The sequence below is a fragment of the Euleptes europaea genome, chromosome 17, assembly GCF_029931775.1.
Source record: "Euleptes europaea isolate rEulEur1 chromosome 17, rEulEur1.hap1, whole genome shotgun sequence".
NCBI classification, from domain to species: Eukaryota; Metazoa; Chordata; class Lepidosauria; order Squamata; family Sphaerodactylidae; genus Euleptes; species Euleptes europaea.
Genome location: NC_079328.1, coordinates 21,525,832 through 21,552,530, shown reverse-complemented (window position 1 = coordinate 21,552,530; position 26,699 = coordinate 21,525,832). Strand labels below are relative to the sequence as shown.

At 45.8% G+C, this 26,699-nt stretch overlaps 1 protein-coding gene across 1 annotated transcript; it reads right to left on the bottom strand.

The window, feature by feature from the left end:
- On the bottom strand, window positions 1–25,035 carry MMP15 (matrix metallopeptidase 15). Its single transcript, XM_056862456.1, has 10 exons — window positions 24,973–25,035; window positions 20,833–20,981; window positions 12,365–12,487; window positions 10,948–11,255; window positions 8,601–8,765; window positions 6,941–7,143; window positions 4,195–4,333; window positions 2,751–2,901; window positions 1,103–1,218; window positions 1–523 (listed from the first exon to the last, which is right to left on the bottom strand). The coding sequence occupies exons 2-10, from the start codon at window positions 20,934–20,936 to the stop codon at window positions 30–32; spliced, it is 1,803 nt and encodes a 600-aa protein (XP_056718434.1). The 5' UTR covers window positions 20,937–20,981; window positions 24,973–25,035; the 3' UTR covers window positions 1–29.
- Window positions 25,036–26,699: the final 1,664 nt, after the last annotated feature.

The window sequence follows — 26,699 nt, the reverse complement described above, 5'->3', positions numbered from 1 at the left end:
GGCCGTTGATGGTGGGACACGGTCAGGCTTCACACCCATTCCTGTAGAGACCGCTTGCAGTAGAGAAGCATGCGGGGGGTGCCCTTCCGCTGCAGCTGCACAAGGGCATAGATGAGGCCCAAGATCCCAAGCAGTAGCACCAACGGCACCATCACCATGACGATGCTCAGGGTCAGAGGGTATTCGTCAATGTGCACCACGATGTCCACATCATTGTCCCCGCCGCGCCCACGGCCCTTTGCCCTGCCACCGTCCGCGTCGTCGCTGTAAGCGTCCTCCGCGTCCACTTCGTTGTCTTCCTCCTCGGGGGGAGGGTCCACATTGTATTCCTCCTCGGTGCCATCCGGGCCGATGGTCGGCCTGCCCAGATTAGGCCACCGATGACCGGGGTCAGGCGTCATGGCAACCTCCTCGTGGCAGCCCATAAAGTCACGCAGGATAGACTTGGGGTAGCCTGGCTCTGTTTTCAGCCTCTCGTTGTCAAACTTCCAGTACTTTGTGCCTTTGTAGAAATACGTGTAAACTGGAAAAAAAGTGTGGAGAAAGAATAGTTAGTGACTCCGGTCCCATCCTGTTCCAACCATTCGCTAACCAACCCGTACAATCTTGCGTTCTGTGGCTGCTCTGCTTCCAGCATCCAGGACTCCACATGTCCTGACCTGATTACACACTGTGTTCTGTGGTCTGAATAAATTCTGCCCGAGACCCTGGAGAGTCGCTGCCGGCCTGAGTAGACAATACTGACTTTTCTTGCAGCTGGCTCCCAGCTTATGCTGTACTTTCACAATAACAATAAGTTAATAATCATCATTTTGTAATTTATTATTAGCTTTGATCTTACTCTTTGCTTGTTTTTGTTACTTTAGGATGGTGGCTATGAGAGTTTGTGCTTCTCTCTGTCAGACCTCAGAATCAGATTTATTAATACGGCAAATGCCAGCCGAACAATTATGTCCTTTAAACATGAAATAAAAGATTATATAGATTTTATGTAAACAGTACCTAGTAAAAATTCTTGAACAATGTATAATAAACTAAAATTCACCAAATATTAAAAGATTGTATAGATTTAATCTATTTGCCATGCTCTTTGTCCATTTACCTGCATCGGAGCTCAGAAAGGCTCCCTTGGGAGCGGAGGGGATTCCGGCCCACACACTGATTTTCTTTGGGTAGCCAGGATCCATGCTGTGCCTCTCCTCATTAAAGCGCCAGTACCTATGCGAGAGCAAGGGGTAACATGAAGGCGCGCACTTTCCAAGAGCCCAGGGAACAGGAAGAGAGGCTCAGGGTCCCCAAGAGACATCACTGTCATTATTTTACTGTGGTCAGGAACAAAAATAGCTATTTTATTTGCATCCTGCTTGGCTCAGCCCCAAGTATTCTTCCATCAAAGCCCAGAACCGCTTTGCTCCAGAGACCGAACTATACCACACAATGTCGGATTATTCTCTGAACCCTGCAGATGAGAGCTCTCTCAGCACCCTTTATACTCCTGCATCCTCGCCTACTATAGACTCCTATTTAAACTCATACAGTAGCCTCTAATCTGGAGAACCAGGTTTGATTCCCCATTCTTCCACATGAGCGGTGGATGGTAATCTGAACATAAAGCCAGCTGGGTGACCTTGGGCTAGTTACAGTTCTCTTAGAGCTCTCTCAGACCCACCTACCTCGCAGGGTGTTTGTTATGGGGAGGGGAAAGGAAGGTGATTGTAAGCTAGTTTGATTCTTCCTTAGGTGGTAGAGAAAGTTGGCATATAAAAACCAACTCTTCTTCTTCTTCTTAAGGCACAGAAGCCTCTGGACAACAGTAGCAGCTGTTGGAATATTGGTTCTTTCTGCTAACTTTTCCCTGCCAGAGGCACTTCCAAAGATTAGCAGGAACACAGGCATCCTCCTTGGCCAGAGCAGACAGCTACTACAAGCACCCAAAGGCTTCTGGGCTCCCAGAATCTATTGTGCAAAGCTGACCTCAGTATTCTTCTTCCACTGTTATCTCTGTGCCTTCAGCCATGGTGTTACCCACGTCCGGGCACGAACATACACACACACACCAGTCCACTTCTCTTTCCTCCAAACCTGTGCAACTGCTTTAGCAAAGCATATCCTTGGTCTTCATCGTGTGATGGCTATAGGGGACTCCTTGGAGGAAGGAGTCTTGCACTCATTCGGCCCGTGTCACACAGGGGAGCTGGAAACCATTGAGCACGTATTTTTTAGATGTCTCCTCTACAAGTCAGCCCGCTTCAATATTATTGACCCTTTGATTAGGAAAATGGGCTCTGGAGATGAGGGTGAATGGACCAAAAGGTTTCTGCTGTGAGATAGCTCGCCAATCACCACTCAGGTTGCAAAATATTGTGCAGTAGCAATGAAGCTACGTCGCCTTAATGTACTTCCTTAATCTGTGGAAATGTAAAATTGGGTGATTCCTAATTTTGTTGACTTTGGTTGTAAACATCTACTCTGTATGGTCAGTTTCTGTTTCACTTGTTTTATCTGGCATACTAGCTGCAAATAAAATTTATTTATTTATTATTCTTGCACTCATTCCTCCACAAACTCTGTGCTCACCTCCTCCTGCTCCACTCCAGCCTCTACGGCCTTGAATCCTGCTCCTTAAGCCCCGACTGGCTCACCCTAGACCTTATCTCTGCAAATTTGCCTTCAGAATGAGCCCCTTAGCGGAGACCTACCTGCAAGCTCTCTGGTGAACTTCGTGTGCAGTCTGCACACCGGTTACGCACCTGTCCCCTTGGAAGAAGTAGGTGTGTCCTGTGGGTTCCCACCAGATGGCCGTGTCCACTCTGCCGTATGGCATGCCCAGTCCGTAGCTAGTTAGGGGCTGCGGGTAACCTGGTTCCAAGTTTGCCTCGCGGAAAAGCCAGTACTGATCCCCTGGAGATAGGATGCAGAAGGACGTCAAGTTGAAGCTAGCAGAGCTCCCATGTGCTACACAATTCTTGCAGGGCCACGTTGCTCAGATGTGGTCTAGTGCCCAAGAGGCCCTCTGGAATCAGGAGACGGGGCAAGAAAAAAAAAAAAAGCTACCAGTGCCAGGTGGGGGAGTTGGCCTCTTTCCTGCTTGCCAGCAAAACTTCTTGCAATGTCATAGTTCCACTGTACACAACATTGGTCAGGCCACACCTGGAGTATTGTGTGCAGTTCTGGAGGCCTCACTACAAAAAGGATGTGGACAGAATGGAGCAGGTGCAGAGGAGAGCGACGAGGATGATCAGGGGCCTGGAGAACAAGCCCCATGAGGAAAGGCCGAGGGAGTTGGGAATGTTTTGTCTGGAGGAGAGGAGGCTAAGGGGGGACATGATTGCTCTCTTGAAGTATTTGAAGGGCTGTCACTTAGAGGAGGGCAAGGAGCTGAGAGAACAGGACTCGAAATAATGGGTTTAAATTGCGGGCTGAAACGTGTGTGTGTGTGTGTGTGTGTGTAAAGTGCCGTCAAGTCGCAGCCGACTTATGGCAACCCCTTTTGGGGTTTTCATGGCAAGAGACTAACAGAGGTGGTTTGCCAGTGCCTTCCTCTGCACAGCAACCCTGGTCTTCCTTGGTAGTCTCCCATCCAAATACTAACCACGGCTGACCCTGCTTAGCTTCTGAGATCTGACAAGATCAGGCTAGCCTGGGCCATCCAGGTCAGGGCGGGCTGAAACATACCAGCTGGATATTAGGAAAAAGTTTTACAGTAAGAGTTGTTTGACAGTGGAATCAGCTACCTAGGGAGGTGGTGAGCTTCCCCTCACTAGCAGTCATTAAACAGAGTCTGGACAAGCACTTGTCAGGGATTCTCTAGGCTGATCCTGCATTAAGCAGGGGGTTGGACTAGATGACCTGTAAGGCCCCTTCCAACTCTATGAGTCTATGATTCTATGAACTCTGATTGGGCTTCTATCTGCCCAAGTCGCACCCACTTCAAAACAGACTAGGGCCTGGACAGGACAAACAACTCTCTGTCTGGACTCCCGATGCCGCCCCTCTCCAGTGAGAGAGACACATCTCTCCAGATAGCTTTGGGGAGTTTTCTGTCTGGTGACACCAGGGAAAGGTTAAAGAGACCCCCTGTCCGTTCAGGCCTGAGCCGGGACAACTGGCAGAGAAGCTCTTCTTGATCTTGGCAGGGCTCAACACGACAACATCCTGGTTTTACCTTCAACCCCCACCGAAGGTCCCCCTCACCTTTAAAGAACACAAACCGGCCATCATGCCTCTCGTATGCAGCATCGATGTTCCCGGGGAGGCCTCTCCAGAAGTGTCCAATCGGCATCGGGTAGTTCACCAGCACTCGGTTATAGCGGACCCGCCAGAACCAGCGGCCCTTTAGGGAGGGAGAATGACACACCTCAGACTCATTTCTGCAGACTCACGGTTCGTCCTGCCCCCAGCCAGAGATGGGGGGTGGCACAGCAGGCTCAGCCGGGGCAGCAAATGAGAGACTCACCCCCCCACCACCCTGTTTCCATCTCCAGGGACTTCTAACTCCCATGGAATAGCTCCACTTCCAGCCCCGTGTGCCCCTGAATGGCAGCAGGCGAGGGTGGTGGTGGAAAGTGCCGTCAAGTCAAAGCTGACTTGGGGCGACCCTGTAGGGTTTTCAAAGCAAGAGATGAGCAGAGGTGGTTTGCCATTGCTTGCCTCTGCAGAGCAACCGTGGGCTTCCTTGACAGTCTCCCAATCCAAGTACTACCCAGGACCAACCCTGCTTAGCTTCTGAGATCTGACAAGATTGGGCTAGCCTGCACCATCCAGGTCAGGGCAGCAGTCAAAGAGGAGATGTAATTCTACATTAACTTGCAGAAGGGACCGTCAGAAAGACTAAATTCGGCAAACAGTAACTATCATTCCATGCCATTCATTCAAAAAGACTGTAGCACACTGGTTTTTAAGACAGTGTAAGAAAGATCAAGGAGCCCCTTGGCGCAGAGGGGTAAGCTGCAATACTGCAGTCCAAGCTCTGCTCACGACCTGAGTTCAATCCCGACGGAAGTTGGTTTCAGGTTGCTGGCTCAAGGTTGACTCAGCTTTCCATCCTTCCAAGGTCGGTAAAATGAGTACGCAGCTTGCTGGGGGTAAAGGGAAGATGACTGGGGAAGGCACTGGCAAACCACCCCGTAAAACAAAGTCTGCCTAGTAAACGTCAGGATGTGACGTCACCCCATGGGTCAGGAATGACCCGGTGCTTCGCACAGGGGACCTTTATCTTTTTAAGAAAGATCAGGTTAAAATTTACAAAAACAAGAGACTCAGCATTTAAAGAAAATAAAAACAAAGAAATATACAATTTTTTTACAAATAGCATATATGAAAATCCATTAAGGCTCCAAGCCAGTTACCAGACTTATACCTTGGTTACTGTGAGGCTGAGAAACTGGCTTTAGTCGGATTTTCAGAGCTACCGAGACGTATTTAGCAGTACCAAGAGTAGTACGGTTTTCATTCCCAGATAGGAGAGTATATGGTAACTGCCTTAATTCTTGGGAAATACTACAAGAAATGGAGCTATCAAAGAACTTACAAAACTGCCATAGAGTTTGCATGAACAGAAAAAAATGTACCAGGGTTTGGGGCAGCTAAGACTCACATTAAGTGGATCAAACTAAATCTCACTGATAAACTCTGCCTGTGCATTTTTTTTGTTCCCCAAATTTGGAAACAGGCTTTCCTCCCAAACTCCCTTGTTGGCCTCAAGGAACAAAATGTACACTCAGAACATGGTTTGGAGTGTGTGAATGACCAAGTGGTGCATAGAACATGAACAGGGCAATGGTCCTAGGACAACTAAACTTCTACCACCAGAATACTAGCACTTGCACATTTAATGGAGAATTTGAAGGTGTTTGGGCCAAGAAAAAATATAGGGGAGGAACTTCTCTACTCTCGTTCTGTGCTAGGAGGCTACCGCTTGGCACGAGTCTCAACTCCCCCAACACTGAGTGCAGAAGGTCACTCCGGGGCTTCCTTCCGCTTCTGAAGCTGCCAGCAGAAACAAGTGGCTTCCAAGGTCTATGGTAGAGAGATGCCACATTTATCTCTTGGGAATGCTTCTCCAGAGTCTTCACCTGGGGCCACAAGATGGAGTCTGTGGCATAATCACTCTGTAACCCTCCTGATGGTGGCAAGCAAGCTTCCATGTTAGGCCACCAGAAGGGGAGGGAGAAACCTACAAAGGTCTCTGCTGCAATCCCACTGAAGAAGAAGCCCTGCTCTGTAGAGACGGACTACCAAATTGGGGTTGGAAACCTATTTCTGGAAGGGAGGGGGCGTTTTTACCCTTTGCCCCCTCACCCTGGGGGCGGAACAGCAGCCAGAGCAGCAGGGCAAAGAGGCCTTGCGGTCTGGGAAAGGGAGTGCACTGAAACATCTGTCTACCAGCTGAGTGTCATATTTTTGATGGGTTTTTTAATCTGCCTGGAATGAAACCATATGTAACGAAAAGGCTGGGCACAAAAAAGTTGTCTTTTAAATAAAGCTGCCATCCCCAAACCTGGTGTGACACCCTCTTTATTTGCATGTTGGATCTTTATTGCATGTTTTGATCTTAGAATCATAGAGTTGGAAGGGATCACCAGGTCATCTAGTCCAACCCCCTGCACAATGCAGGAAATTCACAACTACCTACCCCCCATACCACCAGTGACCCCTACTCCATGCCCAAGATGCCCTCCCTCTCATGATCTGCCTAAGGTCATAGACTCAGATGGCCATCTAGCATCTGGTTAAAAACCTCCAGGGAAGGAAAGCTTACCACCTCCTGAGGACACCTGTTCCACTGAGGAACCACTCTAACTGTTAGACAATTCTTCCTAATGTCTAGATGGAAACTCTTTTGATTTAATTTCATCCTGTTGGTTCTGGACCGACCTTCTGGGGCAACAGAAAACAACTACCTTCCAAGCAAACAAGAGTCACTGGACTGAAGGAGTACCTTGAAGACAAACATCTCCCCACGCAGCTCTGTCACCACATCAAAGTCCCCATCGCAGATGTTGGGCTCCGACTGATCTGGGTTGCCTGGCCTGGGAGGCCAACCTGGCTTACCAGGCGGTGGCCTGGTGGTTCTCTGCTCTGGCTTCCTGGGCATCCCAGTAGGAAAGGGCTTGGTGGGCTGTGGCTGTCCCCCTGGGGCACCTGAGGAGCACAAGCACAGTGACCTGGGGAGAAATCGCTAGGCACCAGGGACAGTCACCTGCTGTGGGGGGGAGGAGGGCAGTGCCCACATACACTGGCATAACCAAAAGCTGTTTCAGGAGTCAAACTGGCACACACCTGACTCTTCTACATGGCGGAATCTTTAGATGTGTGTGTGTTAAGTGCCGTCAAGTCGCTTCTGACTCATGGTGACCCTATGAATCAATGTCCCCCAAAACGTCCTATCCTTAACAGCCTTGCTCAGATCTTGCAAACTGAGGGCCGTGGTTTCCTTGATAGAATCAATTCATCTCTTGTTGGGCCTTCCTCTTTTCCTGCTGCCCTCAACTTTTCCTAGCATGATTGTCTTTTCCAGTGACTCTTGTCTTCTCGTAATGTGACCAAAGTACATTAGCCTCAATCTTTAGATATCTGTCCCTAAAAAGGAAGGACTCAAAAAAAGGGAAGGATGAGAGACAGAGAAGATTGGAGCAAGATCCTTGCCCAATTCCAGAGGTTCATCAAAATACGTGCACATACCTCTCAGTTTTTGAAATGCAATATGAAAGCGGGGTTGCATTTGTCAGTATTTTGTGGCAGAAACACTTTGATTAGAGCCACATTGTGAAACAGTCAGTCAAAGGAAGGCTAAGTAGGATTTGCATTAGAGGGTGGGGCTTTACATAGTTCCAACCCCCTTGATTATATAAACAAACATATATGTGCAGGCTGCACCTTTCCTGTTAAAGCTTTGAAGTGAAAAGGGTGAAAGATTTAATATTTAAAAATGAAAGCTGGAAGATAGTAAATAATTATAAACTATAATGGTCTAGCAATTCCCAATATTTCAAATCCCCTAAAGTCCTCCAGTGTGTGCATGTGGGGGGGGGGGGAATGGCAGCAGTAGGGGCAGAGGCAAGGAAAATGGCACTGATGTGAGTGGGACCTACAAAAATGCACATCTTCCTTTCCTTAGAGAATCGGATTGACTGCTCCGTGTCCGAAAAGATCATACCAAACCAGGTTTGGGAACAATTGCAGAAAAACCAGTGGAAAACACCGAAAAGGGACAAATAGATGATGACATCATATGGATGCTTCTGAAAACAGCACTGCTACAAGGAAGCCAAAGTGGAGCAAAACATCTTATTGGAAACAGCCCAGGAGACAAGGCACGTAGGTTTCCCAGGAAGTTCCAACATTTCTTTCAAAACTAAAAATGGCAAGCATTTCAGGCCTCTACTTTCAAACGCTAAGACAGGTAACTTCTACAACAAGCTATTTCATACTAAACAGTGTGCTAAGAGGCTGCTCTGAAGTTTCTTCCCCCACCCCTCCACTTCCATCCAGAAAGGAGGTCAAGTATACAATCACCCTTTGTGCAACCCACACAATGCCCCAAGAACCTTAACAGCTGGCACTTGCCATAAAGGATTTCTATTATTAAAGGCACTCACCATAGAGCTGTTGGATGCCGCGAAGATCGTCATCCGGCAGCTGGAAGTTCTCTGTGTCCATCCATTGGTAGAAAGGTGCCATGATGGCCCCAGGGTTACTGGAATGCTCCAGGCCCAAAGAATGACCCAATTCGTGGACAGCTACCAGGAAGAGATTGTTCCCCTCTGGAAAGAGACAAGGGAGGTCTCCTAAATTCCATGTACTTCCACCCTGCTCCTTGACCTTGCTTCTCAGAATTACGGGGGAAACAGAAAAGGAATCTAATCTAATCAAGCCCAAACCAAGACCAGCCACAGGTAAGCCCCTCCCCAAGCTAACACATGCTGTCTATATTCCACTGTATCATAAGCAGAGAGGGAATCTGACCAACAATATAGATAAAAAGGCAAAATGGCCAAAATCTTTCATACAAAACAATACTTTGTATAGCTCTCACTGCAATACAGTGTCTGCACACCAGATTTTTCTTATATTTTCCCTGACTTAGTTGTTTACCATCAGCATTTCCCCACTTCTATTAGAGGACTTTTAAAAGGAAAAAAATAGGATTTGCTAGATCATTACAGTACTATAATGTTATATTGATTTACTGCCATAATCTACTAGCTCCTCTGAATTCTCAGCTTTCGTTTTTTTAAAAAGTGTCTAGACCTTTTCACTGCGGAGTTATACAGAAAAAGTGTAGGTTGCATCTTTCCCCTTATAACTCCGAAATGAAAAGACTTAGAAGCTTTCTTTTTCCAAAAAATAAAAGTTAGGAACCTGTACATTATTGCAATGAATTATGATGCTGTAGTGATCCAACAATTCCTGCTTTTAAAAAAAGCCCCCCGTATCGCTCTAAGTGTGTATGGGGGAATGGTGGTCATGGGGGCTAAGATAAGGAAAATGGCACCAATGTGGATAGGACCTGCAAACATGTGCACTTCCCCACCCAAAAGCACTTTGACAGTGATCTTTCTAAAAATGACCGTACCAAACTACATTTGGAAAAGGTCATAGCAAATCAGGAGAAAACACAGAAGCAGGATGAATAGAGGAAGACAGCAGGTGTTCCTGAAGACAGCAGTGCGGTAAAGAAACCGAGGGGGAGCAAAATGCATGCGGAAACAGCCCAACCCAGGTACTGCAGTGAACTGTGAAGATGGGTCTCAAAAATAAAATGAAATCCCAGGATTGACCCGGAAGAGGATCCCTTGCCGGTTCCATAAGATGACGATCAGCCCATTGGGACCAGCTCCAGACTGATGAAGCAAAAAGTCCAAGGGCACCTTCAAGACTAAGAACATTTATTTCAACATGAGCTTTTGTGAGTCACGGCTCACTTCTGCAGATGTGTGTGTGTGTAAAGTGCTATCAAGTCACAACCTACTTATGGAAACCCCCCGGCAAGGGGCTTTCAAGGCAAGTCAGAAGCAGAGGTGGCTTGCCATTGCCTTCCTCTGCAGAGTCTTCCTTGGAGGTCTCCCTTCCAAGTACTGACCCTGCTTAGCTTCTGAGATCTGATGAGAACGGGCTATACCATGCTCCCTTCCCTCCCACTTCTGCAGATATGTGAAGGGAAATCATATTGGGAGTTCTTATGGGGAAGTTTACAAGGGGGAGGGAGGAGTTGAGGCAGAGAAGTTTGGTGTCCATTTTTTCATGAACCTTTCAAGTGCAGATTCTCAATGTAAGGGGAAAAGGGAGGAACTGAGATAGGATGGTGAGGTGTGAATCCCATTATTAACCAACAGAACGAGCAGTTGCACATAATGGATGGTGAGAGAGTTCTGAGGTTCCAACAGAGAAGCAGATACAGAGAGCCAGTGTGGCGTAGTGGTTAAGAGCAGAGGTTACGAGCGGTGGACTCTGATCTGGAGAATCGGGTTTGATTCCCCACTCCTACATATGAGCAGCGGACGCTAATATGATGAACTGGGTTGGTTTCCCCACATGAAGCCAGATGTGTGACCTTGGGCTAGTTACAGCTCTCTCAGAGCTCTCTCAACCCCACCTACCTCACAGGATGTCTGTTGTGGGGAGGGGAAGGAGATTCTAAGCTAGTTTGATTTTTCCTTAAGTAGTAGAGAAAGTCGGTATATTAAAACCAACTCTTCTTCTTCAAATAGTTTGTGAAAATTAACTGATATTGGTACAAGGCTACGGTCTGATAAAACATTTTAAGAACATCCAATTAACATTTCTAAAAAGTACAGAGCTACTAGAGATTGTAATAAGGCAGGAGACTGTAGTGAGTCCAGATTGATGCTAGCCCCCCCTAATGCAGCTTTATGTCCCTTGGCCTATCTTTATGCTCAGCATACACCCACACACCATCTTCAAAGCCTTATGATGCTTTCTTACCCGACACGTCCCTGTTCTCAAGCATCCATGGCTCGTCCAAGTCAAAGTGCACATCCCCTCCCAAACCGGTGCTCGGGAAGAATGCATGTGCCAAGAACCCCCCGGCACCATCGAAGGGAGAGCTGTCCCCATGGAACCCAGAGGCAAAGAGCACCATGATGTCAGCTTCCTTCCTCCTCTTGTAACGGATTTCGTCGTACGGGATCTCTTGGAAGATGAGCGGGGTAGCTTGCTCCCACACTCGGAAGGCTCGGCGGACGGCGTTGTAAGAATGGAAGCGGCCCACCTTCTCTGTGTAGTTCTGGATGCTAGAGGCAAAAGAATAAAAGGACACCCTGTTGTGTACTATTGACGGCAGACTGAAGGCAGCAGGAAGAAGAGCTGGTTTTTACATACCGACTCTCTCTACCAATTAAGGAAGAAGCAAACCGGTTTACAATCACCTTCCCTTGCCCTCCTGACAACAGATACCCTGTGAGGTAGGTGGGGCTGAGAGAGCTCTAAGAGAGCTGTGACTAGCCCATGGTCCCCCAGCTGGCTTCACGTGCAGGAGCGGGGAATCAAACCCAGTTCTCCAGATTAGAGTCCACTGCTCCAAACCACCACTTTTAACCACTACAACACACTGGGTCTCTCCCCTGGCTCTCAGGGGAAGGCTTTTCCTCTGAAGCCTCACCTTGCCCGTTTAGCTTTTCTTTTCCTTTACCCCAATCCATGTGTATATACATATATATATGATGCCAACAGCATCACCTTTGTGCCCAGGGCTCGTCCTATGCAGCAGACGATTGGTGGCTTTTATGGTATTATGCTGCCTCTGGGAGAAAACATTATTCCGCAGAAATCGAGGCATCTGGAAGACTAGCAGGGGCAGAACCTGCAACTGTATTGCCAAGGAACCGTTTGTTTTCCCCACATGAGATGACAGGAGAGAATATTTTGCAGTACAGCCATTTAAAAATGGCAATATGTCTCAGCTAACTTCAGATTTCAGTTCTTTAGAGACATTTGCAGCCCTCGCAACTATAAAGAAGTCTGAAATCACGTTAAGAGCTACCTGCCAAAAGTCTGCGAGTTTTCCACAGGGCTGCCATCTGTGCATAGATGGCATTCTGCTCCTAATCTCAGCGACTTCCTATTTATTTGCCCCCTCATAATACCATCCTTCCTTCCCTGCCTGATGCTGTCCCATTGTTCCCAAAGTATTCTACAAAATCCCTGATACTGAAGTTTTAAAAAACCACTGAAGAAATCTAGTCAAAACCAAATCACATAATCTATTTCAAGCCCAAATTCTGGACATTTGTGATACTGAATTGGGCTGTTCTGGCCCATCCTGCTGCCAACCCCAAAGCCAGGCCCTCTAGAAGCAGCCTTAGAAAACAATCCTTCTTCAGGCTTGGATGGTAGGACATACCTAAAGGTCAGGAGCTCCTGGGTCCACCTGCGTCCAGTCAGTGCGTATCGCTTGCGCCGCATGTTGGCTTTGACCTGAGTTCCAATCTTATCGGGGACTCCGCAGCGGGGCCGCCTCATCCACCTGCAAGCCACAACAGCCAGTGAGCAGAAAACAGATGAGAGGGCCAGGAAGCTATGAGGCCAAGCCCCCTACAACAACTTAAAGTATTGCTTCAGCATTCCCAGAATGTGCTAAAGGGACAGTGAGAACCTTTAAAAGAATCAAGCAATGTCTCCTTGATGTAGAATTGCAGAATTTTAACCCAGCTCTTCCCCCCATCTGCTCTCCGGCGGCCCTAGGCCTTAATAATGGATCGGGTAAAATGGCTAGGTATCTAGATAACCTAGAGATACCTTCTCAACGCCGCGCTTTTCTATTAGCTAGGGTTAATGCATTCCCATCTAGGATGCTCTTAGGCCGATACCTCCAGATCCCTAGACATGAACGCCTATGCACATGCGGTTTAAACTTGTTAGATACAATTGACCACATCCTTGTAGATTGCCCCTTCTATGTGACTCTGCGGGATAAACTGCTATCTACTTTGCTCCAGTACAAGACATACAGGAGTAATGAAGTGAAATGCAAATTTCTTTTGAGTGACCATGATCCTAAAATTACGGCTACCGTGGTTGAATTTCTTACAGGAGTTCTTAAAGAACAAGAAAAGTTTTATTAACCCGACTTGTAACTTATATGTATTGCCCTTTGGAGGTATATTGTTGTTTTTTTCTATGTCTGTCTTTTGGTATGCCAATAAAGGTTAATGAAATGAAATGAAATGACAGTGAGAACCTGCAAACACCAGGATATTGCGCCATCATCTTTCCCCTTCCACAACAGGAAGGCCTCGATGCATTCTACGAATATACTTCCTGGGAATGTGTTGTGTGCGGGGGTGGAGAAATCCATTATGAAGCGTCTGTCAACTAAAACGCAAGTTCACGCATACAGGTGGGATTACCAAAGGCTGAAATCCATATCCCTGTCCAAGCAAAGCTATGCGGTGAAGGATCTCATTCAGATCCTCAGAAGTACAGGCAAATTTGGAGGACGAAGTGGAAGTCAGAAAGCAAGTTCTTCCTCAACATTGGGCTGGATCCTATAGAAGATCTCTGCATTTGCAACAGTCCTTGTACAGGCAGAGGCAGAAGCGTGCTGGACATATTTTCCTTTCTTCTCACCCATTGCTGGATCCAACCCACATGTTTTCATGAGCCTGCATGTTCCCAAAGAGCCACGTCACTCGTTTCTTGTGTGGGAATTCTCGTCACTCGTTTCTTGTGTGGGAATTCTCTTCTAACAAGTTTCCCTGGAGGAAAGACCACCTCTCCAGCTGGCTGGACAAATCCCTTTGTCCCCCACCCCTTCTCCAGGCATCTGGCAGCAAATAGTGCAACGGCCATCGGAGGCTTCCTATTTCTGTGAATTTCACTGGTGCCAGCTAAAAATCGGTGTAAAGCTATCGGTGTGAAATCACTCACAGCCCTGAATGTACACGGCAGGGAGGGAAATGAGAGGGCCTGTTATTTAAGCCGTCTCTGGGAGCTCAGAGGAGAGCCGTTTCTGGGGGGCTTTAGCTCCCCGCTGGCATCTCAGAGCCATGACAAAGGCCCTGAGGGAAGCGCTGGTGCATGTTATTCCAAAGCGACTCCTTTGTCACTAAGTCCTCTGTGCAAGGACCGGGTCATTCTTGACCCATGGGGTGATGTCACATCCCGACATTTTCTAGGCAGACTTTGTTTAAGGGGTGGTTTGCCAGTGCCTTCCCCAGTCATCTTCCCTTTACCCCCCCCAAGCTAGGTACTAGAGCATCATAAATTGCTTCTTTATTTTCCCTTTTTGCAGCGAAAGATGGGGGAGGGAGGAGGAATAGAGAATCGCTGACGCTTGACTCCTATCTTCCTTGCATTACAGTTGGATTAAGTGAGAACTCTGTGGACTTCTGTTCTGGTTATTTGGAGGTACATAACTTTTTTCAATTTGAAATTTTAGCTCCTAGTTTACACAGAACTGCTGCAAAATACCAAGGCTCTTAAGAATCTTAAGCCTTGGAGATGCGAGATCCAAGTATGGAATTTAATGGATATCTTGTTTGAATAATTGAGCCATATGTCTTGAATTTGAACTGAAGTAAACTATTGGTGGTGAAGGAAAGTGCCGTATTTAAGGCTAAAACATTTCAGTAATTGAATCTGGACAGAAGCACATCATGTTTACTGAAAACCTTTATATGCTGACATTTAATTTTGTCACAAGGGTTTTCAATGCCCACTGAAAAGGACAGGTACACTACTTTTTTTTGGAAAAATATTTTGCATGAAGCACTTGAATGTCCAGTATTATTCAAAGTCACCTGGAACTTTGGTGCGAAGCAAATATTTAACTTCGCTACTTGGCTTTAACTTCTATCACTACTACCTGAATTTAACTGGAACTCCACCATAGAGTACCTTAACATTCATTGCTGTTATCTGAACTTAATTAAAGCTACTGTATAAAGCACTTTAACATTAACTGTTATTTGAATTTAAATGGACTTAACTATAACCCCCAACACAAAGCACTTTGATATCTTTTGAAAAGAACACTGCTGGTTAACAGTCTATTTTACACTGTATAACTTGCCTGAGTAAGGTAACATTTATTTAGAAATTTAGATCCAAAGATAATAAATGGGTCTGAAATTCCAAAGCTTTACAAAGATGAAGGAACTTTACATTTTTAGCAGAGGTTGTAGGAGCAGAAAAAAAAGGTATAGATGGAATAAATTAGCAGACGTTTCAGCATTTTAGAGAGAGGATTGTGATAAAAACAGAAAAAGTTAAAGAAATAATGAAAAAGCTTATAAAGACCAAAAGGAAAGGAAAGATATATACTATGGGATATGATTATGTAGTTTGTACTACACTGGCCACCAAGATTAAGTTAATTCATGCCATCGTATTCCTATTACTATGTATGGTTGTAAAAGCTGGACAATGAAGAAAGCTGATAGGAAGAAAGTAGATTTCTTTGAAATGCGGTGTTGGAGGAAAGTGTAACAGATACTCTGGACTGCCAAAAAGGCAAACAAGAGGGTTATAGATCAGATCAAGCCTGAACTGACCCTAGAAGCTAAAATGACTAAACTGAGGCTATCATATTTTGGTCACATTATGAGAAGGCAAGAGTCACTGGAAAAGGCAGTCATGCTAGGAAAAGTTGAGGGCAGCAGGAAAAGAGGAAGACCCAACAAGAGATGGATTGACTCAATAAAGGAAACCACGGCCCTCAGTTTGCAAGACCTGAGCAAGGCTGTCAAAGATAGGACATTTTGGAGGACGTTGATTCATAGGGTCGCCATGAGTCGGATGCGACTTGACGGCACTTAACACACACACACACACTACACTGATATATTGAGAAAAGGAGAAGAATGATGTCGCAGAATATAAGGGAGTTCAATATTAATGTTAAAAGGCAAAGACGATTCAGAAAGAAAGCAAAAATTGTTTTCTTGCAAGAAACTCATTAAAATAGCACAAGGGAATGGAATAAAACAAGAATCAGAAATGCATATATTTTTTCTTTGGCAAAAGGTAACGCCACAATTACTTAAAATGCACTATCAAACAGACAAGCAATACATGAACAAAGAGGGCTAGGGTGAGCATTGTAAATTTAACTGGCTGGTGGGGCTGATGGGGAAAGTGGGCTACGGCCTTCCATTTATAGGCTAATATTAATCAGAACCACTTTTTAAATGATCTCAAGAGACCTTTAATAAAATTCCAGTTTTATTGTTTCAAGTGCTTTCAAGAGTATGATGGATAAACAGGTTAACAATGTCAACATGTCTATGATTTTTCCAAAGTTTTATAGGAGGAATCTTTAAGATTAAGGAATACTTGGCATGTTTTATGTCACCTACAAAGAGATTATACTTTTAACTTCTGCTCAACAAATGAATACAAGAATATGGAATACATTATATATTGAAGAGTATCAAAAGTACTGAAAATTGAATCTGAGTTCTGGCACGTCAAGAAACAACAACAGTACATCATCTGAGCTAAATTATGGAGACTGGATCATTTTTTATTAGCCAATAAGGAAGACATTAAAAGAACAGTGAAGGAAGAGATTAAGCCCATTTTCATATCAACATTACACCCAATGTTTGTATTTTCAGTGTTGGAAATATTAAAAATTTTTATTAGAGGACACTTATCTCTCATAGCTTTGATGGGAGGAAATAAGGAGAACTTGCTATGCCAAACTTAAGAATTAGAAAATAAGAATAAAAATACAAGTTAAAGAGGAAACATTAATGGAATTAAAATTTTACAGAGACCAATTAAAGATATTAGATGTAAATGGTACTGAAAATCCTTAGCCTCCACAAAAAACATTTCAAATATAGAAGTAAAAAACTCCATTAGATCGGGATCTTTCCCTTTACTACCCCATCCAGCAATATTCCAGGACATAATGTGAACTGTCTACTTCTGCTTTTGTATAGGGCTGGCTAGTCAATCCAATTCGGATATTAAATTTAGAGACTCATTCTGTTCTGAACAGATACAGCCATTTTAAATATAGAAGTAAATATGGCAAACTATTTGCTCAGAGTAAAATAATTAAGCACAAATTGCTGACCCCATCAAATCAGCCACAAATATCGAGGCGGAGCAAGATGGTAATAAATGAGCTTGAAACATACCAAACGAACAAGTGCCAAATTAACGAAGAGATATTTATCTATAATATTTATAGCTTGACTTTTCCCAACCACAGGTTCAAAGCAAAACGGTCAGCAAAAACCAACTATTAAAAATATCTCCACATCTGAAGCCAGAGACACAAACCCCCACAGTCACACCAAGCAACTGAAACTCCCCTTAAAAGCCCTAATAAACAAAATAGCTTTGAATTTCATCTTAATACCCCAAAGGCAGAAGTTCACAAACTTTTTGAAGAGGGATCCACTTCTAAATGTACTGTACTTCTCAGGACTCAATTGCAAAGGAACTCTGTGTGACTTTTCCCATCCCTAAGAAGGAGACTTGGACTCACATCCGTTAACACTGAACAGTGAAAAAAAGCTGACCCAAGGAGCATAAGCAGCATATGGGTATAAATATAAAAAGTATTGGTGAGGATGATTAATTGCTAAGTACTAAAATAAGCCAAGAAGAAGCTAAAATAAAATCAGGAGGCTCACGATGGACGGGAAGTCCAAGAAGGGATGGATTGCCCCTGGATATATAAATTACTTTCTGGTTCAGGTGGTAGCCATGTTGTTTGCAGTAGGAGCAAGATTCAAGTCCAGTAACACCAGATATACCAACAAGATTTCTAGGGTATAAACATTTGAGCTTCAACCCTTCCTTCGTCAGATACCTTGGAAATCTTATATTACTTACAAGGATAAGCTACTAATTCTACTCGCCTTGGTAGTGCAAAAGAAAAAATACCCCCACTCCATGGAAAGCAACTGCTGCTGATGCTTAAAGAAGGGAAGGATTCTTTGAGTGAGAACTCGTATTTTCCAACAGCCTCCCTTTCTCAGGACTACAAAATAATGATGCTGATCACGGCACACAGTTTTACGTTGCATTCCTGACTTTCATTAGGCTGATGAAAGGTAATATAGAGAGTTTGGTGTGGCAAAGCAAACCCACTTAAATATCAGCTTTTTTAGATGTTGAGGAAAGCAGCCTTTCCTTAATTCTATTCTAGAAAAAAAGATGGACAACTGTTTTCTGGGTTATTATGTGTTATAAGGATGCAAAACGTGAAATAAATTGAAAGTTAATGCAGTGTCTGAAAAGAGGAACATATCAATGACATGTGCTGCCCCTGATATTCTTTACAATATTTACAAACAGCATCGTGAATGCAATCTGTCAGGAGAAAGATGTAAAAGCTCTTCAGTTAGGGCCCAAAGAATCACAATTATGTTATACGCAGCTGACGTTGCATTAAATGTACTTGATCCTGTGACTTATTTAAGGGATGTAAAAGAAATAAAGCAAACAGGAGTATGTACATGGACAGCAAAACTAATGCAAAAGGTCTCCATAAACAACAAAATATATCAAGAATTAATAAAAAGCACTCTTAGAAGTGTACAGAAATGACATTCTGAGGGATCTATTCGCATTGGGTTGGATTTTCCACTGGTGGAAGACATTGCCGTCAGCGGAACAGAACTTTCCTGCCTCTCCCCCGTGGTGCTGACCACTGATCTTCCCAAAATGCCACTCCTGGAGGACAGAGGGGCCTCGGGAATGGTAGACGGGGCAAATCAGGGGTTGGCAGCAGGAAGGGGAAATTGGCAGAAATGACACCTCTCTTTCCATTAGTGGGAAATTTAGTCTGCTTCCAACCCACTGCTGTGCAGCAAAATTCCAGAGGTTGCTTGAATGGACAATGCCAGACAACAAAGCCTCTTTTCTTAGCGCACAAGTAGGATGGAATTGGGGTCCCTCTGAAGTATTTACCATGGGTAGGCGAAAAAAATAGGAAGAAAAACCAACCTTGTAAGAAAAGGCAAGAAGATTTTTTTTTATTTTAAAAATATTTTGTACATAGGGATTGGACACACCCAGCAGTGAAGAAAAGTGCAGCACCCTTCAGTTTTCCTAAAAAGGGTTGACCATTTCTGCTGATTCGCATCTTCCCGCTGTAGCTGAATGAGACTTCCAAATTCTGTTCCTGGGGGAGTCGGTCAGTGGACCCTCATAAGCAGCCTAGTGGGGGTCTACAGTAGGAGGGGCGAAATCAAGAGAAATCGCCGCCCTCACTAGTGCCCTGAAATCTTTGGAACATGGTTCGATAACAGGTCAAAATAAGCAAAAAGGGACACTCACCAAGATGAAAGGCTTGATTTGAAAAAAACAACAATAATGCATAGTATCAAAAAAATATCATAACATTTGGAAGGTATAAAATAGGTTAACTTTCACATATGTGAAGCAGAGAAGGAATGGAGATGTAATTTCTTCACGTAGCGCATAATAAACTGCTCCCACAAGGCACTTTCACTAGTTAGATGGCTAATAGGGCATTAGAAAAAAATCGTGGAAATACTCTTGCAGTAGTTCTTAGCCATGATGACTATACAGAACCTCCATGTTCTGAGGCAGTGTACCTTGGAACACCAGTTACTGTGGGTTAACAATACTTGGACGTTTTGCTCTAAGTTCCCTGCCGATAGGTTTCCCAGTCTGGCCACAGTGGGGAAACAGGATACAATATCATTCTGGTCCAGTTTAGTATTGCCATTCCTATATTCTTAAAGGGGGAGGGGCAGAATGACGGAAGAAAGGGAAACAGAGAATCCAGAAGGCACAAGAGAAGAAGCCCTTCTCTCCTTCATCTCACGCCCCCGGGGCCTTCTCCTGTTCCTCTGATAGCTATCTAATTTTCCAGACGAAATTTGCCCCATGGTTTAAAATGATAAAAAAAGACCACATTAGCACCTCCTATCTGACAGATATCACAGTCTATAGCCTTAGAGCAGTCTTGACATCGCTTCGTTTTCAAACTATGCCCATGGAATTTCTTGCAGGTCATTTCTCAAAAAACAAACAAACAACCTAGCTCAACGTATCTGCCAATGTGGTGGGGCAGTAGAAGATCTCCCCCATTATGTTTTGGCCTGCCCTTTATACAATGAACCCCGAAATAAGTTTTTGGCAAACTTTCTATCTACATTACCATTTCCATTCCATTTATATACTAGCTCCTTTGACCAAAGGTCTTGAGCTTAACCATAACAATAATACATAAAACAAAACAACACCAAATAATCAATTTACAATACCCAACATATACTTAAAGTTAAAACACAGTAGAAATGGAATTACTAAACATAGCATCGCTAATACCATAAAAATCAGTGTATTCCCTTTGAACCAGCCTCATTGAACTGGGATCATTCAAATCACAGAATTTAATCCAACATTCATCTTGCAGCCTACGTGCTTATTTTATTTTGATGTTTAAGCGACATCACCTCCGCCAGAAATCTCGCAACAGGTATCTGCATTACAATCATTACCTGATGCTGATAAATGAATTCATTAGTTATCAGATATGCATCTCTGTATTTCCCAAAAAATGGCACCTTATGGCCTGGCGGCCAAGAAAAATCAGAGAGAAGCATAAATTGTGGAATGCTGGACAGAATTGAACGGGCGCAGTTTAATGTGTTTTTTTTTTTTTTTAATTATATCGGTTTGTACATTTTAAAATTGCTGTTATATTGTTTTAGATTGTAATGGCCTATGGTCTTATACAATAAACTACTACTACTACTACTACTACTACTACTACTACTCCTCCTGTTCCTCAGCTTCCCCTGTAGCCTTGTGCTACAGGAGACGAAACTCAGCCCCCACCACCCTGTCTTTTGTAGGTTCCCAGGAGCAGCTTACACTTTTGTCTCTTCATCTAGGACACCTGTCACAGCGATGCCGTAGAAGCTCTGCATCTCAGACACGGCGGAGGAGAGGATTTGAGCCGAGCGCAGAGTAGACATCTGGCGGGTAGACGGCGGGAGGTAGCCGTAAGACTGGAGCCAGGCCTACGAGGAAGCATTTCGATCGTAATGCAAAGCAGAAGAACAAGGCGGACATCATATCAGCTACTTCACCAAACAGCAAGAATGTGCAGAACAAAGGCAAAGGGCTCAAAATGTTAAATTCCCTGCAGTGTATTTTGGGTTAGGGGAGCTGTTTTCCAGGAAAGCTAGAAAGAAGAAAGAAGAAGAAGAGTTGGTTTTTATACCCAGGTTTTCACTACCTTTTAAGGAGACTCAAACCAGCTTACAATCACCTTCCCTTCCTCTGCCCACAACAGACATCTTGTGAGGTAGGTGGGACTGAGATGGGAGGGAACTGTGACTAGCCCAAGGTCACCCAGCTGGCTTCATGTGGAGGAGCAGGGAAACCAACCCGGTTCACCAGAGTAGAGTCCACCGCTCTTAACCACTACACCACGCTGCCAGGAAAGTCATAGGTGGGTAAACCCTGGACTGGAAACGGACAATGGCCCTGGGGCAAGAAGAAGAAGAGTTGGTTTTTATATGCCGACTTTCTCTACCACTTAAGGAAGAATCAAACCGGCTTACAATCATCTTTCCTTCCCCTCCCCATAACAGTCACCCTGGGAGGTAGGTGGGGCTGAGAAAACTCTAAAAGAGCTGTGAGTAGTCCAAGGTCACCTAGCTGGTTTCATGTGGAGGAGTGGGGAAACAAATCCAGTTCACCAGATTAGCGTTTCATGTGGAGGAGTGGAGAATCGAACCCGTTCCTCCAGATCAGAGTCCACCACTCCAAACCACCACACCACGCTGGCTCCCTTCTCCAAACTGAGTAGTCCCAGTGGCACTATAAGCCAGTGTGAACGTCAGGGGTCACTCAGCTCAGCGATGCAAACTATGGGTTCACCAAATGCTTCCTCCTGAAAACTGGCAGCAAAGCAGGACATCAGTCCCCATTGCCAAGGAAGGGTCTGAGCCAAGCGCGCCTGAGTTACTCGCTGCTGGCCCCCAGTGGCCCTCCACACCAGTGGCCCACTGGGAAACTTCCCTGCAACTTAAGTGCTCAGTCCGCCTCTGGGGAAAACCCTGAGCTGAGCACAGGCCTGGAGAAGGGATGTATACCCCAAAGGCATGCACAGATTTCACAGAGGAGGCAGGACATAACCATTCGCTCCAAAGGCACAATGCTCCCATTCAGAAGCTGGGTGTGCCGCCAAGCCATACTTGAATGGGACGAGCTACTGCCAATAAGCAACTCCAAGTGTTGACGAGAGTAATTTTAGATCCCGGGCTGGAAACAAACGCTTTCCCAAGGGCTCAAGAACTACTTCCTGAGGCATATATCAGTTCCACGGCCATTTCTGGCCCAACAGGCTTTGCAGGATTTGGAAAACCTTTATGAAAAGGGGTGTGTGCCTGTGAACTTTAAGGTCACGCAACCTTTTCTTTCTTTTTTTAAACAAGTCACACATTTACCAGCTGTGGCATTCACACCTGGGTTGCTAGGCAGTAGGATACAACTGGCAGAGCACAACTTGCCCCTCTACTTCACAGCCAGTCTACTAGACCTGCAGTGAAAGTTACCTCCACCAAGTTCTTAAACTCAGTTCTCAGGCTCAAAAACTGAGCCGGGAGCTGCAGAGGCGTCTGCCTGGTTTGGCTTTTTAGGCGTTGTTCAAGAGACACGTGTCATACAGAGGAGGGAGCACTAGGATGCTGCTGGTGCGCCCGCAACCTCTCCATGCACCTGCCATGCCCAACAACGCCCCGGCCTGCAAGCATCAGCCTGACCCCCGGCAGCATCCCTGCACACGCACACCCCGCCGCTCCAGCAGTGCTGCTTGCTCTTGCCATCCAGGTTGGGCTGGGAATGTGCGCTCGCTTCCCTTCCAGGTTCAGTCGGGCGGGCTTCCTTCCAGACAGCACTGGTATCTCTTTTGCCATTTATGCATGGGAGGCTTTGCCTTGGATCTGCTGCTCTCTAAATGCACATTTCCCCCCTCCAAATTCTTAGAGCCAGCATGGTGTAGTGGTTCAGAGTGGTGGTTTGGAGCGGTGGACTCTGATCTGGAGAACCAGGTTTGATTCCCCACTCCTCCACATGAGCGGCAGAGGCTAATCTGGTGGACCAGATTTGTTTCCCCAGTCCTCCACATGAAGCCAGCTGGGTGACCTTGGGCTAGTCACTCTTCTTCAAACTAAAAAATAAGGCCCCATGTAGAGTTTTGAGAATTCGGATGGGAAAAATGTGCACCCAGAGGAATGGCAAATCCAATGCAAAACCTTCCGTGCATAAATGGCCTTTCTCTTTGCTCCTTCCTAGCCCCCAACCCAGGACACCACCAGGGAAGCGAGATCCGGCTTCCGTTGAAAGCCCTAGAGGAGAACCGCGAAGGGGCTTCCAATGCCAGACCCCCACCCCCCAATAACCCCTCCAAGCAGAACCCCTGGCCCGGAACCTCCAGAACACCCCCCAGGGCCAAAGGTGGCCTTTCCACTTCGGGGCTGGACAGGTGTCTTCCCTCTTTCTTTGCCACTGGGATTAGCATTAGCCCTTGGGGGGCAGCAGGTCCCGGGTTTGACAAACGGGTGGGGCACGATCCGGAGCGGCTCCCTGATGCCTCCACGCGGACTTTGCACGGTCGGGGTGTCGCCGTCGGAGGCGCAGCACAATATTTGCTTTGCCTCCGTGCCAAGCACCAACCTGCCGTCTGCCATCCCCGCTTCCCGGGGCAAAGGGCACGGCCCACCTCCCCGCGGCAGTCCAGGGCCACTTATGCATGGGAGGTTTGGCCTTGGATTGGCCGCTCTCTAGATGCACATTTCCCCCATCTGAATTCTCAAACCTATGCATGGGGGGGGGGCTTGTTTTTAAGTTTTGAGAATTTGGACGGGGGGAAATGTGCATCTAGAGAGCAGCAACTCCAAGGCACAACCTCCCAGGCATAAATGGCCATGCACAGATGCATGTTTTCCCCATCCAAATTCTCAGAACTCAACAATAAGCCCCCCATGCAGAGTATTGAGAATTTGGATGGGGAAAATGTGCATCTAGAGAGCAGCAACTCCAAGGCACAACCTCCCAGGCAGAAATGGCCACGCACAGATGCACGTTTTCCCCATCCAAATTCTCAGAACTCAACAATAAGCCCCCCATGCAGAGTATTGAGAATTTGGATGGGGGGAAATGTGCATCTAGAGAGCAGCAACTCCAAGGCACAACCTCCCAGGCATAAATGGCCACGCACAGATGCACGTTTTCCCCATCCAAATTCTCAGAACTCAACAATAAGCCCCCCATGCAGAGTTTTGAGAATTTGGATGGGGAAAGTGTGCAACTCTGTGTGGCCATTTATGCCTGGGAGGTTTTGCCTTGGATTTGCTGCTCTTTAGTTGCACATTTTCCCTATCCAAATGCTCAAAACTAAAAAATAAGCCCCCCATGCAGAGTTTTGAAAATTTGGATGGGGGGAAATGTGCATCTAGAGAGCAGCAACTCCAAGGCACAACCTCCCAGGCATAAATGGCCATGCACAGATGCAGGTTTTCCCCATCCAAATTCTCAGAACTCAACATTAAGCCCCCCCAGGCAGAGTTTTGAGAATCTGGATAGGGGAAAACGTGCAACTCGGTGTGGCCATTTATGGCTGGGAGGTTTTGCCTTGGAGTTGCTGCTCTCTAGTTGCCCATTTCCCCCATCCAAATGCTCAAAACTCAACAATAAGCCCCCCGTGCAGAGTTTTGAGAAGCTGGATGGGGAAAACGTGCCTCTAGAGAGCGGCCACCCCAAGGCCAAACCCGCCCTGCGTAAGTGGCCCAGGATGCCCCACCGGGGAGCAACGCCAAGCGCCCCAGGGCCTTCCCAGGACAGGCAGGCAGCGCGGAGCGTCCTCCCGCCGCGTGCAAAAGGCGGCCGGTGCAAACCTCCAGCTTGCAGCCTGGGGGAAAGGGGCGGACCCCCCCCCCGCCGACCCCTGCCCCGCGCGCCTTTGCAGCCGAGGGCGGCTTGGGCCGGACCCCCGCAGGACCCTACCTCGGCGTCCACCTCGCCCGGGGCTGGCCCCTCCGAGGCCCGCGGCAGCAGCAGCAGCAGCAGAGCCAGCAGCGGCACCAGCGCCCCGCCGCCTCCGCCCCGCCGCTCCATCGCCCCGGCCCGGCCTCGCCTCTCCTCTCGACGCGCCGCCGGCCCCCTGCCGCCGCAGCCCGGCCGTGGCCCCGAGGCGGAGCGGCTGCGGCGACCGCCTTTGTCTGGCCGGCCCGCGACTGCCCCAGCTGGCCGGCCCGGCCCGGCCCACGCCCCGCCCCGCCCCGCCTCGCCTCCTCCTCCAGCTGCCCACGGCGCAGCTGGCTGGCCGGACAGAGCCCTCTTTCTTTCTATGTTAGTTTTTTTTTTATATTAATATTAGGTTATCCATTATATTCCAAAATGTCCAACATAGTATGGCTTTATGATAAGGATACATACCCGATAAGGATACATACCTATATGATAAGGATACATATCTGATAAGGATACATACCTATATGATAAGGATACATATCTGATAAGGATACATACATATATGACAAGGATACAGACCTGATAAGGATACATACATATATGATAAGGATACAGACCTGATAAGGATACATACCTATATGATAAGGATACATATCTGATAAGGATACATACATATCTGATAAGGATACATACCTATATGATAAGGATACATACCTGATAAGGATACATACATATATGATAAGGATACATACCTGATAAGGATACATACCTATATGATAAGGATACAGACCTGATAAGGATACATACCTATATGATAAGGATACATATCTGATAAGGATACATACATATCTGATAAAGATACATACCTATATGATAAGGATACATACCTGATAAGGATACATACATATATGATAAGGATACATACCTGATAAGGATACATACCTGATAAGGATACATACCTATATGATAAGGATACACATCTGATAAGGATACATACCTATATGATAAGGATACATACCTGATAAGGATACATACACATATGATAAGGATACATACCTGATAAGGATACATACATATATGATAAGGATACATACCTGATAAGGATACATACACATATGATAAGGATACATACCTGATAAGGATACATACATGAACATCTATACGAAGATAGAATGTAGCGAGCAAGCTACCAAACGAGATGGTCAGTTTCAAATCCATACTGTGTTCTACGTTTTCCCCCCCCACACAACATTTTCACACCGAAATCTTTTACCGGAAGCACAAGTTTCTAAATTTCTTAGTTGTATTAGTTCACAGTATCTGAAGAAGTGAGCTGTGGCTCATGAAAGCTCATACCCTGCCAGAAAATATTTTTGTTAGTCTTTAAGGTGCTACTGGACTCTTGCTCTTCTCTACTAAATCCATACTATGTTATACACTTTTCCCCCACCCAACATTTTCACACCAAAATCTTTTACCAGGAGCACAAGTTTCTAAATTTCTTAGTTATATTAGTTCACAGTATCTGAAGAAGTGAGCTGTGGCTCACGAAAGCTCATACCCTACCAGAAAATATTTTTGTTAGTCTTTAAGGTGCTACTGGACTCTTGCCCTTTTCTATTAGTTATATTAGGGTTGACTTCCTCGCATTTTATCCAATTGAAGTATAGAGACCACTTGTCCTTTATTTCCCTTATTTTACTATCCCACGGTGAATCTTTAGCCAATTGTGCAACAATATCTGATTGTATATATTCATA